At 43.7% G+C, this 14,838-nt stretch overlaps 2 protein-coding genes across 4 annotated transcripts in view; one reads left to right on the forward strand and one right to left on the reverse strand.

The window, feature by feature from the left end:
• Positions 1 to 14: 14 nt before the first annotated feature.
• LRRC31 (leucine rich repeat containing 31) overlaps positions 15 to 14,838 on the forward strand; it is a 43,623-nt gene continuing 28,799 nt past the window's right edge. For all 3 annotated transcript variants that reach the window (XR_004160868.1, XR_004160870.1, XM_031554998.1), the window contains exons 1-2: positions 15 to 336; positions 873 to 1,219. The gene's annotated coding sequence lies outside the window, so the exon portion shown is untranslated. The remainder of the gene's footprint in view (positions 337 to 872; positions 1,220 to 14,838) is intronic.
• On the reverse strand, positions 4,663 to 14,741 carry SAMD7 (sterile alpha motif domain containing 7). Its single transcript, XM_031554999.1, has 7 exons — positions 13,737 to 14,741; positions 12,681 to 13,085; positions 12,185 to 12,263; positions 9,800 to 10,479; positions 8,789 to 8,910; positions 8,270 to 8,380; positions 4,663 to 7,602 (listed from the first exon to the last, which is right to left on the reverse strand). The coding sequence occupies exons 1-7, from the start codon at positions 13,837 to 13,839 to the stop codon at positions 7,330 to 7,332; spliced, it is 1,773 nt and encodes a 590-aa protein (XP_031410859.1). The 5' UTR covers positions 13,840 to 14,741; the 3' UTR covers positions 4,663 to 7,329.

Consider the following 14,838-nt stretch of genomic DNA (forward strand, 5'->3'; position numbering starts at 1 on the left):
GCTGCACCTCCGTCGCCGCCCGTCCGTCGCCGCTGTGCATCCCTCCCCCGGGGCCGTTCCTTCGCACCGCGGAGCGACGTGCAGCCACGTGCCGCACCCGCCTCGTTGCCGCCCTTGGAGCTGCTTGGCACGGGGTGCGGTTCCGTGCACAAAGCGGCCCGTAGGAGAGAAAAAAGGCTTTGTATCGAGGCAGCCCCGCGTGCTTTCGTCGTGAGGTCACTGCAATTAGTGAAGCGTGTGGCGATTTGTCCTGGCCCCGTGTTCCCGATCCGTGCCGTGGCACTTTGGGATGGAAAAGTACGGGCCTTGTGGTGGAACCTCTGAGATGAAAACGAGGTAATTAAAAACCCGACATCGCTTCCAGAATTTGCCCTGAATCACCGTGCTGGTGCTGTTTTTGGTACTCCATCTCCCGAGCGCTTTCCCGGTGCTGTTGCTGGGCAGAACGGTTACACAAGTTACAAATTAAGCTGTCTGACTGCAGAGAGAACTATAAAAAGTACAGCTGGAGAGAGAAAATGACAAATACACAGAATTGAAGGCTTTTATGATGACAATAAAACAACCTCCTGTAACCTGTAGGCAGAATACATTTAGTCAAAGATACGTTTATAAAAGGCAATAATCTTAACAGCTGTTTGATGTGCTTCGCTTACAGTGATGCCCAAACATCTCAGGCTGAGGCTTACTTGCAGGGAGACTTCCAGCCATCCGTAGCTGGTGGCTCACTAACCATAACAGCCTGCCATTGGTGCTGAACCATGGCTTGGCAGCCAAAGCACACGAGTGATAGGACACCAGTACAGAAAGATGCCAGCTTCCAAAAAAGCACTTTGGGCTTCTGCTTAATCTTCATTTTATTTTCTTCACAGAGCTTTTCAGTTGTCTGAAGCTTGAGAAACAGTAACTTGCAGGAGCAGTTCTGAGCACAGTTGGGCATTGAGCTGCACGTTGGTGCGGCACAGTGAGCAAAGTGACCACCTCAAGCAGATCTTTGGAAAGCACCGAGAAGGGAGGGTGATACAGGCGATGTATCCTCCAGTGTGAGGCGCTGAGTGGAGCAGTCACTGTCATTTTGAACACAGAGCCTGTCAAGACTGAATCTTGTGTGGAACGAGCTCGTTTGTAGTCACAAGTACAGCCAGAGAACGAAGGAGAAGCAAGTGGCAAAGAGTCAAGAAAACCAGGCAATGGAAGGGAAGGTTCAGCTGCATTTAAGGTTAGTGTACCTGTTAACTGTGGGGCAGGCTGGAAAAGGAGCATTTCAGAACCATGCAAGATGTTCACAGGCTCTTAAGTGACAACTGCCATTTCTGTTGGAGTAGGGTTTCAGAATCATGACCACTTGAGTTGCTGTTGTGAAGGATATTGCATGCAAGTGGAGTGGTTTCCTTCTTCAACTGAAGCAAAACCCACAGCATTTCATTACCTTCTTTTCTCTCTTCTTTACTGTGTGATCTAATGTGGTAGTAGGGATGCAGGAAATGTTTGTAAAAAGAAAGAGAGAAAAAGGATATATTCACAAAACAAAAATGCATCATGAGCTATTAACTGTAAAAATCATCTCTAGCTGTCTGTGTAAGAGCCCTGGAGGCAAAAGGAGTTTTTGGGGTCTTTTTTTTTGTTCTTATATGCTGCTTTTGGTATCCTTTATTGGCTTCTTAGGCAGGACACTGAGTCAGGTGTGTTCTACTCTCTCTGGTGTATATTTTCTTATACCCTTATATTCACTTGTTCTTGGCAGTTTATTGGCATGTGCACTATTGGTAGTCCCATTGTCTTGGACCAGTGTTGGTCATCCTGGATCTGTAAGATGATACAGCCTTGCCTCTATGACATAGTTAATATGCACCAGAAATGCAAATCTACATGTTGTCAACTGAATTACTGGCAAGCATGTCACAAATTGTCATTTGAGTCACACTGCCTTCTGCAATACAGAAATTGAGGTAACACAAAGTCTGACAAAATATCTGTTCTCCTGAACAAACCATTTGCTTTTATGAAGTTGGGCCCATTGTTAATCCTTCTGGCTTTGAGGGAAGAGACAGGAAAACACAAATCAGAGTTACTTCAGCTGTTATGTTGACAGACAGGAAGGCAGACAGGGGGAAGAGCAAGAGGAAGAAGGGGAGGAGCTTCTGTAGAGGGAGTCAAGAAAGATGCAGAAATTCCCTCACAGTATGTTTGGAGCCTTTTCATAGACATCTGCATGTGATAACGTGCTGGAGGTCATTCTGGAGTGACCTCCTGTCTTATCCAGCCAGCTTCAGCGTTGGTTATGGATTCAAAATGTGAAGGATATGTGCCTTGTAATGTACAGCAACGCGTACTTCCAAGGCAGGTTTAGCTAGCATCCACCCACAAACACGAGCCATTACTCAGAGGCACAGTACAGTGTAGACGTATCCTGAGTCACCTCCATCACAGAAGCTTATAAATGTTGAGTTAGCCATTTAGCTTTTAATTTAGCAGAGCAACAAATATTCGTTAGAAATATCGTCAGAATTTTCTTTCACTAAGATTCTTCTTAAATACTTCCACTCTTGCCAGTTACTCTTCATTTTTGTATAACTCAGAATTATTTGACGCACATAGCTTACAGAAAAACATAGTTGAAGCAAACATGAATTTCCTCTTATTCTAGTCCTTATGTAATCAGTTTCATCAATTTCAAATGCCAGCTTTTTTTTTTGTTTCTTGCAAGAATATACTTTTATCTCTGGCTGGTGAATCCTCTGAGGTCAGTTCTGCTGGAGAACCAGCTGAGGCTTTTGGGGAAAAAAAGACTTGCTTCTACATCTGTATTTTTTGGCAGTGGCAGAAGAGGAGGAGAAGAATGGTAAGAGCAAAGGACATAGCATTAGGAAAAGCTAAATGTTATTTTATAAAACCACAAGTTTCCTATTATGACTACCAGTATTTGAGTTTAAAATCCTTGTTCTATAAAAATGTGATTCTGATGTTTACATCTCTCAAATTAACAGACTCAGCCAGAAGCGGGTGGTTGCTTTGCAGGCTGTCTTTCAATAAGAGCCTGCTGGAAGCCCATGAATCACAGGCTGAGCAGCACTCATCTCTAGCAGAGCTGTTTTAACCCTGTAACTGAAGGTTAATCAGAAGATGAAACTCAGGTCGGCCTGATGCTTTCCTTTTTCCCCTTGGTTACGAGGGGTTCTTCTGTTTGCTGTTGTGGGTGGTTGGCTTTTATTTCAGTAGTTCACGTATGCAGACATCACATATGGGTTTTTAAATCTTGTATAAGAAAAACATCTATTCATGTCTTCATTGTGTTACAGGGAAAAAATATTGTTCTCTGTATAACATTGGGCTGCGGAGAACCTATGTATAGGTTCTTCTTTTGTATGATCTAGATAAGACTTTGTTCTCTTATCAGCAGTGAGATTGTTGGCTTAAGAACACCATGCAGAGAGTAGCAGAACTAATAGCTGCTTGGGTGAGTGCAGGCTTAGGTAAACTTGGCAGTGGGACAAAGGAAAGGAATGCATAAAGGCCAAGTAACAAAGTAATCCTTGTGGCCTCAGATGAGAAAGGAGAGGTGAGTTTTTCCTTTGCCATAACAGATGTTTGTGTTATATTTAAATTACTGTAGCAATATGGCCATATATTACAGCATGAAGGGCTTAGTCAAAACTGGGCATCACAGGAAGGAGAATTGTGGTGAACATCCAGCCTCACCGAGCTGTTATTTCCCTGTGAATAATGAACGGCTTAGATGAAAATATCAGGTCAGATAGGCTGATTCATAGAGAATTGTGCTTGTTCCTCAGACCAGAGGTTTTGGAAGGGGTTGAAGTGAGTACCTGCTTTGATGGAAGTTAGAGCTGATGCCATTTGCTATGGCAAACAGTACAGCAAATTTTAAAGCACGGAAGAAACTGATTCAGCAAAAAAAAGTGCTGAGTTTTGTATATTGTATTAGGAGTAGAATGAATAGCTTACGTACAAAGGAGGCCTTAGGGAAGGTTATCACAACAGTTTTCTGTTGCAGCTGTGTGATCTGAAAGCTGCACAGGGCTTTGAATTTTATTCACACGGCCTGTAAAATGCACTGCATATCCATGGCAGTCCAAAGCCTTTCTTAGTTGGCTTGTGCATCTGGGTTGTGTTTAGAAAGCTCAATTATGTACTTTCCTGTTCCTCATGCAACAAAGGATGGCACTCTTAAAAGTAAAGATTTCTATCCACATATGTTCACATCTATCCACTTCAATTAGAAATTTATTTTCTGATTCAGCTTACTGCTACTGCCTAATGCACAATAGATGTTGAGTCCAAAAATTCTGTTGATGGCATGTGTATTATAAGGCATCATATGCTATTATAAGGCATCATATGCATTCCTCTGTGATTTAAATAGCATTGCAGAAAAAAACAAGTGCAGTGGTGGTGTAGTCACTAGAAAGTTACTGACTTCCACAGTTGTTCCAGCTCTGCTACATATTTGCAGTAGCTAACTGCACCCTTTTGCAGCTGGAATAAGCATTAGAAGCCATAAAGCTCACATGGCTGCTGAGAATCAGCAAAGCCTCGAGTGTTTCCTTGTAAGCATAGTTCACAAAAACACATCAAAATCTGAAAGCAAGGCTGTGTGTACTGATTCGGTATCTTTAATGTTTTGATTTTTTTTTTTTTTTTTCTATTCTTTCTGAAGTGTTTGTCAGAGGGGAAAGTTTAACTATTAGTAACATTACGTTAGAAATAGAACAGATTGTGTCCATTTAGGTAAATCTATTTCCTTCCAGTTTCACTCTGCCGTTGAGTGCAGCCTGGGCCTTGCTGCACTGTGGCTGCTCTGACGTGTCCCCCGTTTGGATTTCTGGGAAGGAGAGCCCGGGATGTGCAAAGGATCCTATACTTGTTTAATTGCAGCACTGTCAGGCTTGTCATGCTTTGATCCAGCTTTCTCTGCTTTTCTAACTGTTCATGTCTGAGCCATTTACAAAAACAGCGCTCACATTCTTCAGAACCAGATTTCAGTCTTTCTTCCCTAGCACATAGGATTTCAACTCAAGCTCTTCTGCTGTTACTTCAGGAAAACAAGCCGTGTTTGCTCACGTCCCCGTTCTTGACACCCTTGGGGGCTGCCTCTGCCAAGTGCTCATAGCTGGGCAGCGACATCGTGTGGCCCCGTGGGCCCCCAGCTGGGATTGGTCCTGCAGCACCGAGGGCTTGAGAGGTAGGACACCATTTGAAAACCAACACGTGAATTGTGTTTAATTAGATAAGTGACATTGTTCGTGTGTTAGTCAGTTTTATAAGAGAGAAGAGTTAGAACTTGTTTCAGACACCCAACAGTATTGATGCTTCTGTGCTTTTTTTTTTTTTCCTTAACAACGTGTTGACTATATAAAAATATCTTCTAGTATTTTCATTTTCATTGATGGTTCACGAACAATCTGCTGCAGAAAGAGGAAAATCACAGGAGTTGAACCTACTGTGAAAGGAAACTTCTGGTGTCAGTAATCTGAGGCATTACATGTTAAAATACCACGTGAAAACATTACAGCCAGACTATGACTTCTTTACAGTGATAATTGTGCTTTCCAGAATCTGCAAAAGTAAACATTTTTTTATTATCAAATTATTATAAAACTCTTCTTTCCACCTTACTAAATTTTAAAATCTTAGAAAAACAGAAAAAATATGGAAGAGAACAGATGTTAACACTGAAATTCACTGAGACAAAGCAAACAGCAAACTAATGGCCATTCCAAGATTACTTCCGCTGTTGTAGTTGTTTTTTAGACAGTCTTGGAATTATATCTAGGCTTTCCAGTTTCGGATTATAATTTTCTGTATATTATTAAGTATCCAGTAAACAGTACCTTGTATGACAGATGCTCATAGATGATGCAGAAGACATAAACCAGACTCTTATGGTAATGGAAAGACTCTCATTAATTTCACCAGATCACAGGCATAAGGGTCAGCACCTCATTTAGGAGATTGCCTTAGGGTATGTCTGCATCTTTGGAGTATTTTGTTCTATAGCAATTCACACTCTTCCTTTGGGCCTAACTGGAATTTATCAATGAAACCTGAAAACATAAACCCTACTTACAGTATCTGAAGATATGAGCACAGAGCCCAGCACTGCTGTAACTGGTGATGGTGGCAGAGTTTTCAGAGGAGAATCGTACTGAATTCTTACAGCAAGACTTTGCTGTTTCAGGAGAGGAATGTGAGAGGTATCTGCCTCTCCTCTCAAGGCTGCCAAGTTCAGACAGCACAGTAAGAAGAACACTGTAAGTTACTCTTGCTAACTTCTCACCTCATCTCATCTACTGCACAAATGTTTGATTTACAGTATCAAAAATAATAAAATATTTTTTCTCAGGCTGAAGCAGAAAAACAGGTGCCCACAGTCTAAAATACAAGAACATTCCTCCTCAAGCATTTAAACACTCACCATCTACACAATAGTGCACCTCTTGGTTTTTAAGAGGTTTTCATGTGGCCTCTAAACTAAACTAAACTAAACAAAGGAGAGGAAATCTGAAGTGGCAACAAACAGCAGATCACCAATCGATCAGCACTCAGTTTACAAGACTTAGTTTTCTCAAAACTATTTGTGTGCCCTTCAGAGTCGAGTTTTCTTCAAAGAGGAAGGTGGAGGACAGTTCCAATACCTCAGTGAAAGAGCAGCCTGTGACAGAACCCCTAGTGTGGGAATGAAGATAATTCACACAGGGTTCATTATGGAATGCTGGGGATTTTTCTCTAGCTAAAAACTCCACTCTGTGGTTCATGTTTGCTGTGAGATACTTAACCATCAGTAGCAGGAGAGAGCAGAAAGCACATTTCATCTTATGAAGAATGCTGAGTATGCTGCTGAGGAAAGACTTCCATGGCTTGCCCAGGTGAGCAAGGGGAAGGGTGCTTTGAGCTGCTGCCTCCAGGATGTGGCTGTCTCTGCAGCTGGTCTTCCCAGCAGTCTGCTTCTGCTTTGTTCAGAGCTCTGCTCACCTATGCAGTCACACAAAGCAGATTCAAACCCTGGTAATAAGCTTTAGCTTTTCCTGGTAGTTCCTCAGCAGCCTGCACAACTGTACGGAGTGTGCTCTGAGCCTCTGACAGATTTCAGCAGTGTTAATTGTGCTGATACCCTATTCAATGAATTGCACTTGAAAGTAATTGCACTAATATGTAGTCCTATGTTTTTAAGTGCTTTTCAGATACCACAATGCAGCTGATTTCATTCACTCCCAATCCCTTGCAGAGGTTTCAGGCTGCAGCTACCCTCTCAGACACCTGGTAACTGAAGGCTCCTGTATTATTAGAAACATTTTATGTCTTGGGCCCAGCTCAACTCTTCTGAAAAGTGATCATCTGGAAGTCAGCCTGTGGTCCGTCTGCATCACATGGATGATCCCTGCTTTCTGAAACAATCTGTTCCACTGTTTTTGAAGTCTCCAGGCCCTGTGAGCAGGGGCTGTCCAACGCATCACCGCTGCTGTTGCAGCGAAGAGGAGAGGTGATGTCAGAGGGCTGCTCTGGGGGTTTGCCTGGAGCAGGAGGCAGGGGCACAGACAAGGGAAGGTTCATCATGTAGAACACATTGCCCAGACGTCGAGACACCTTGAAAGACAGAAACAAAATCTCAGTGGTTGTTTCATGAGGTGGTTTTGCTGTCATTAAATGTCAGGGTTGGCTGTTGTGTAGCAATGCCAGAGACGTGGCCAGGAAGCTGCCTAGTCCCCCACCGCCTCCAAGGATTAGCAGTGGTTAACAAAAGTAACAAAATCCACGATGAAAGTAAGAGCAGAAAATTTCAAACATAGAGGGACAGCCTCTCTACAAATCATTTAAGATTCTATTCCCAGAAAGACTGTAGAAACCTTTACTTGGTGGATTTTAAAGGTCAGATTGGAGCTAAAGCAAGTATGTATCAGAACGGTTCTTACCAGTGGGGAAGGACAAAGAGGAATACAAGGAGTAAATCCATCAAATATCTTTGCATTACCAGCCTCAGCCCAGTCTCCAGCACTGCTGTGTACTGAATCTGCCCCGAGCATCTCTCAAACTGTCAGTCCTGACACCCCCACCTCCACTGTTCCCCTGCTGCTTCATGCAGAGACGCAAAAGCAAACCATGCTGGAGGAATTTCTTTTCCCCAGCTATTATGGCAATGAGCTTATGAACGAGAAACAAATGTGGTTTAGTTGGGAAAATGAGCAAATATCTTGATAGCTTCTGAGCCTTTCACATCTGCACGACTTGCTAGTTTTGGTACATTTGATATTACCTGAGAGCGGATTTTTAACGCTGGCCCAAGTTTTAATCCCATGGTATCTAGGAGATGTTCTTCTGTTAGCAGTGGGAGGGTTTCTCCATCGATAGCATGGTCTTTGAATATCTGATAGAAAGAAAATAACATCGAGGTGTGCTCAAACAGACTTCACCAGTTATTCTTTATGCTTAACCCTGAGCTGTAGACAACAAACAGAGGAAATAATTTCAGTGTTTTATCTTCACGTTTCTCTCGTAACTGCAGTGTGATTTCCTTTGTTCAGGTATATGGACATCTGCACATTTTCCTGTAGCTTATCTACTTGTTTTTAGCAAGTGGGGACTTAGTAATCTTTTGGTATTACTTAGTGTTGGTTTGGTGCATTTGTTGTTTTTTGTTGGTTGGTTGTTGTTTTGTAACATGGTGACAACTAGTAAACCTCTATATTTGTCGTATTTATTTGTCGATCTTAAATCCAGATGATCCTAAAGACCTTAAAATGTGACTGTGACCATTAGGTAAGTTTGTCATCACCTGGGCATAATCGGAGCAGCCTGGGAGGCTAATGATGAAGCTGTACACATCATCAACCGTCCACTTGCGGATGTCTTCAATGGTGGAAATGTCTTCTCCGTTCAGGATCAGGCCATGTGCTGCTTTAAGGAGGAAACACAGATGTTATTTTTGTAGAATTCTGCTGGCAAACCAATAGGAAAAGAATGTTGATGTAAGATTATGTACACTACATTAACAGCACGGTGTAGTCACTGATACAGTAATCCTTGACGCCAAAGTCATTTGATAGTTGTAACTGGTCTTGGAGGGTTTGCTTTTATTTGCTGTATGCACTGTACATACCAGTCACTAAATGTACAAAGCACACTGCAGCATTTCCAACAGCATTATGCAATGCTGTTGATTTGTTGTACTTTACCACTGATTTACCTTCATCCAGAGATTTTGTTTAAATTCCTGTTGCAGACAGGAACTGAATAGTTAACATGCATCGTTTGTTTTTTCAGTGAGATGGTATCTTTGGTAAATGATCCTGCACAAACACCCCAGCCTGTTCTCATGTCAGGTACTGGGATGTTTTGTGCCATTTGTACATTTAAAAGCCTCAAAGCTTTAGAAACTATGATTATTGTACAGTCCTTGTGACTGTGTCTTATGTAGACTTCCTATAGAAGGCAAGGTTTTCCTAAAGCAGTACAGCTTTAATGGGATTCCTCATCCCATCCAAGAGAACTCTGGGGAACCCTAAGGTGCTGCCAACTTCACTGTGCCATTGCATTGCCCTGCAAAAAAGCCCTGAAACCTCCACTGTGCCAGCAAGCTGCAGGTCTGCAGATAGGGAAAGCCAGTCTTTACCATAGGTGACATGGATTTACCAAGTCTTTTTGCAGCGTGTGAGTTCTGTATCAAATTGCCATGACTGTTGTACCCAAATTTGCTTTAAAGGAGTGGAAGAAATAAGAGAGTAATTCAATAGAGATAATGACTATTGACATGCCATTTTAACTGTAATCTGGAGACCTGACAAACCTGGAGGTAGCAGCGGGTTGCTGGGAACTGGAAATCCATATGGTAGTGCTGAGAACGGGACGGCAGACGGGTACATGTACTTGTCATCAAAAGCAGCACAGGAGCTATTAGACTCCTTCTCACTTGTGTTGTTGCAGCTGTTGGGTTCAGCAGAAATTTCACGATTAGCACAGTTTTTTCTCAAGTCTTGCTCCAACTCTTTGCAGTTTTTGACAACTGCTGACGGCTCCACCTGATTTTTGTTTTGTTCGTGTTTGTTTGGCGTCTCCACCTCCGCCTCTTTCTTGTCTTCTTTCTCATCATCTACCACCGTGGAAGCGAGGTCTGTACTTTTGTCTTCAGCTTGGCTCTTGGTGCCGTTGGCCCCGCAGTCTGCAGCTTTGTGGTTTGCAGCTCTCCTCCCCGGCCGGCGGCCCCTCTCCCTTTGCAGGGTGCTGACGGGGGGGTACGGGCTGGTGGCCATCAGCATGGTGTTACCGTGGATGTCGTCGAGGGTGGTACGATGAACATACAGGTCACTGGGAAGGTGTCCTTCGGGCAGCCTGTGCCTGCCACGGAAAGCGATGGGACTGGCTGGCATCCCGTGGTAAAGGAAAGGTGCTTCCAGGCTCAGCAGTCCTTTCCGATGAGCTTTCTCCATTTCTTTTTGCTGAAAAATGGCACTCATCTCCATCTCCATTCTAAGAGACACACAGAGCACAAGCAGTCAGGGCAGCTCGGTTCCTCAATCACCTCTTTTTTTCATGTCAGGTTAAAGCCAAGATATAATTGAAGAGATTAAAAGAGTACTGCTTTTCATCCCTCTGCCCTGTATTGCTATTTGATGTCATAAATACTGCAGGTGGAATAGTGAGCTTGCCTATATTTAATATGTTGCCAAGTACATACAGTAAACTAAAAGGAAGATAAGATACACTTGCCATGTGATACCTCTGTATACTATTTCAGACAAGAAAAAGAGAAGTGTTATTTGTGTATTGGCAATCCAGGCATTATAACGGGGTTCCATTCTCTTCAGATTTGGAAGTGTCTCTGGGGTCACAAGGGCCAAAGGCTACAGAAAATAAATGATTAATATTTCCAATCAGGAAATTATACTGAAAACTGGAAAATGGCAGTGATATTGTAAATATTCCAGTGGAGTTGAGAGATGGGAGAAGTGAGCTCATCTAACAGCACAAAGCAGAGGGGCTGCAGCTGCCTTTCTTGCTTTGACAAATCTGCAGTGGAATGTCTATATTCTTATTTGAAAAAGGGTTTATGAGGTCAACAAAGCCCATAAAGGGAGCTAAGATAGCCTTCTAAACACTGCAATAGGAGTACCAGGACAGAGAGGCTGACTTCTGGGGGACTTCTCCTTAGGATTGTCAAGAAAACCTCTTGGACAGCAGGTGACTGTTGCATCACTCCTTAAAATCCACTTCTTTTTTCCCTCTGCCCTCTTTTCAGCTGTGCCACAGTCTGTATCCCCAACTTCCTGCTTTCATGTGTGACAGTGTTTTGCCTGTGCCCCATTTTCTTGTACATCTTGCCCAATTAGCATTACTCACATACTGCTCTTAGGTGGAGGTAAACAGCAGAGCGTGACATCTCACTTGTTTTTCTCCAGGGTTTATCGTGTGGCAGGAGCTATCTGAAACGCGGTGCCGATTCAAGTGCTGTGCTGTGGGGGTTTGGTAATCATTCTGGCTGACTGAAGAGCTCTAGACACAGCTGCCATAATTCTGAAATGTATGATCAGGATGTATCTCTTCTTTGACCTTAATCTTACTGTATGAGGGATGCTGCAATTGCTGGAGCCCAGCACGGCTCTGGCTGGGGCTGGAGTTGATGGAGGTGGTGTGGCTGTAAGGGAGGGCATTTGGGATTACTTAACCAGCAGCTGATTGCACTGGTGCTATTCAAACAAGCCGGCTGTCTGTGGTAAGCTGCCAGTCAGATTGTTTGGCTGCAGCAGGAAGGCTGCCACCCACCCTTGGCAGGGCGGAGGTGCAGCTCAGTCATCTCTACAGCCCAGCTGTGGAGGCTGAAGATATTGCATGTGATAGCACAGCTGTAAAGCATGAATTTGCTTTTGACTTTTTGTGACTTCGGGGTGTTTGGATCCAGAGTTCAGGGGCTGGGTCTGAAACCTGCAGTGTGTTTGTTTCTTTAAGCAGGCTGAGGATTGGTTTCTTTTCTTTGTATCGTTTTAAGGATAAAGGAGAACAGGGGCAAGCAGAAATTTCAATAGCTTCGAAGATAGGAGTGCCCTCTGATTTGCTGGGTGATGTGAAAAAGAATCTCCATCACCCCCAATAAACCCCAACAAAGCCTGCGAGTTCCTGACTTCCATCTGCTGCCCCAATCCCAGCTGCATCTCACAGCAAAGCTTACAGGCAATACCTGGCAATATTTTGCTTCTGGACCAGTTCCTGTCTTCTGGCCACAGCCTCCATGGATTCTGGTTGGAGAAAGCCATATCCTTAAAGGAAGAGGAAAAGAAGTCTTTAGTCTTTTTCCTCAAGCAAACGCACAAACCCCAAAGCCACGCAGAAGCACTTTAGGAGCTTTTCAAGACTCAAACCGTGTGCTTTGCCAGGAAGTCAGAATGCCTTTGAGTTAAATTAAATAGTTTGTGTTCATTGCCTCTGTGGGAATATGTAGGAGAAGCATGAAGCCTGGCACCAGGTGAGTAGTTAGGTGCACCTGCCAATGTCTGTGTCATGGTTTTGTGGGGTGGGGAGGGCAGGGCAGGGGCCTACTGCCCCCTGTCACGGGCGTAAATTGATCTGGTTAACTCCGCGACATCTGTAAAGGAAAAGGACAGCAGGGCTGTGTTGTAGACACTACTGATAAAGCTTCAGAAAGCTCCTGGGTGCTGCAGGCAGTGCTTCGCTACCTGGGCCTGGGTAGATGCGGTTGGACAGCAGGCTGGGCATGCTGCTGTGCTGTGGGACTGTGGGCCCGAGGTGGGACGCGATGTGGATCTGTCTCGGGTCGGCTGTGGCCGTCATTTCAGTTGAAGGTAACAAATCTCTGAAAGACAAACGTGCATTCAGACACAGAAAGGGACGTTCTTCAGTTAATAATAACCTAAGATTTTTATGTGCTCGAGGACAGCACAGGACTGTTTGTTCTGTATCTGCAGGATTGCTATAGAGAAGTATTGCAGAATACCTGTCTACCAGCCGAGGCTCGAACTGGGAGGGGATTGCCTGCATTCTCTGCTGGGCTGTGCCCATCAGCTGAGGGTTCACTGCCATCAGCTGGTTCCTCATGAGCATCTCTTGTCGCTGCCGCAGTTCTGACACAAAGCACACACAGAAAGTGATTCTTTCCGTAGTAGAACTTTAGCAGAAAACTAGCTCTTGTATGAATTAGCAAATCGTACTTTTCTTAGCAACATCATCTAAGAAAAAGACAACTTCACTGCTACCTTAACCACTTTGTTAAAATAATGCAGTTTTATACAACCAGTCACAAAAATAAACAGAATGTGCACTGTTAAGTGTATAGAAGGACAACTTACAATGAGCAATAATTCACATATCACTATTAAACAGAGGAGGTTAGCCAGAAATGTTAAGTTCTCTGCTTGAGAGTTTCATTCTTAATACTATTTTCCTTTAAAGTAGTTGTATTAGCTGGGACCTGCCCAGTGGTGAGGCAGAAGCTCTGGAAAGAGCCTGCAGCCGTATGGCAGAGCCTCACAATGCTCAGGTAACACTTCTGTTGCTGAGTTCCTCTGTGGCCTTGACCCCTCTTGCAGCTGCTTAGCATCTCTTGATCAAATTCTGGATGCCAAGAATTTCCCATGTTAACTTTTAACTACCTTAATGGAGAAATATTTCTCCAGTTATTCCTAAGACAAACTTGAGATACCTTTTTAAAGGTGTCTCAGAGATTAGCAGTTCCATAAACAAACATGGAGTTAATTGGGTTTCTTCCTGCTTACCTCCTGCTGCCATGCCGCTTGCTAGACGATACAGGTGCTTTTCTTCCAGTGCTCCCTGTTCCCCCAGGATAGACATTTTTCTCATGTGATCTCGTGGAGTCATACTTCAAGGAGACGGCAGCAGCTTTTCCAAGGTAAAGAACTGGATTGACAGGTCCAAAGAAAGGAAGGAGACATTCAGTGATGTAAGGAATTGGCAGGTTATTCCAGTTATTGCTCAGATAAGCAGGTAGTCCTTCTGGCAGTCACAGCCATGCCCTTCAGTGCTTGGGGATTATTACTGGTTATCAGAAAGAAACTTTGAGTTTTCAGAACAGTGCAAATGTTTCTGTTGTTTATACTGAGTTGTTCAGTGTTCCTGGTCTTGCTGTGTGGGGCAAGTCAGGATGTTGTGAAGTATCAGCTGTTCAGAAGGATGTCTTGAGGCCAATGTCATTTCAGCCCCTGGTGTATCACAACAGCCTGAGAACTGTGACATGAGTTCATAGCCTGGAAGGCAGGTATTCCTGTTTTGAATGGGGAATCGTGATCGTACGGGGCCCTGTCTGCTAGGTGAAGGAGATGGAAAGAAGTGGCAGAAGTAAGCAGTTCCAAATCACAGCAGCCTCTTCAGACTGCCAAGTGATGTGAAAAAGGTAATAGAACATATGTGCTTTGTAGTGATGAAAATAGTGATTAAAAAAATCAGATTTATGGGTAGATGAAGTCAGATGAACAGTAGAAATCCAGACAGAAAACTGCACTACTAATGCATCGTTGAACAGCTGCACTTCATTGAGGTGGATTGCATCAGCATTTCTGAGTCTGCCCAAACAAGCAGGTGGCTAGATTACAAGTGATCCTGATAGCAAGGGAATGAGTAATCACAGAGCACCCTGCTCAGGATCTGGGGGCAATGATCTACACAGGATTATCAGTGTAAAACAGGGACTCTGTTAGCTACCACTGGTTTGTTTTATTTTTCCTCATATTTATGCTAAACTTGCTTACTTTGCAGGCTGGAATGCATTTTCATTCTTATACTCTGTTGTGCCTGCTCTTGGTCTTACTGAGTCAATACCTGTGTTCCACACGATGAAATCCCACTGTGGGATCAGTTTCA

Source organism: Meleagris gallopavo, chromosome 11, assembly GCF_000146605.3.
Source record: "Meleagris gallopavo isolate NT-WF06-2002-E0010 breed Aviagen turkey brand Nicholas breeding stock chromosome 11, Turkey_5.1, whole genome shotgun sequence".
Classification (NCBI taxonomy): domain Eukaryota; kingdom Metazoa; phylum Chordata; class Aves; order Galliformes; family Phasianidae; genus Meleagris; species Meleagris gallopavo.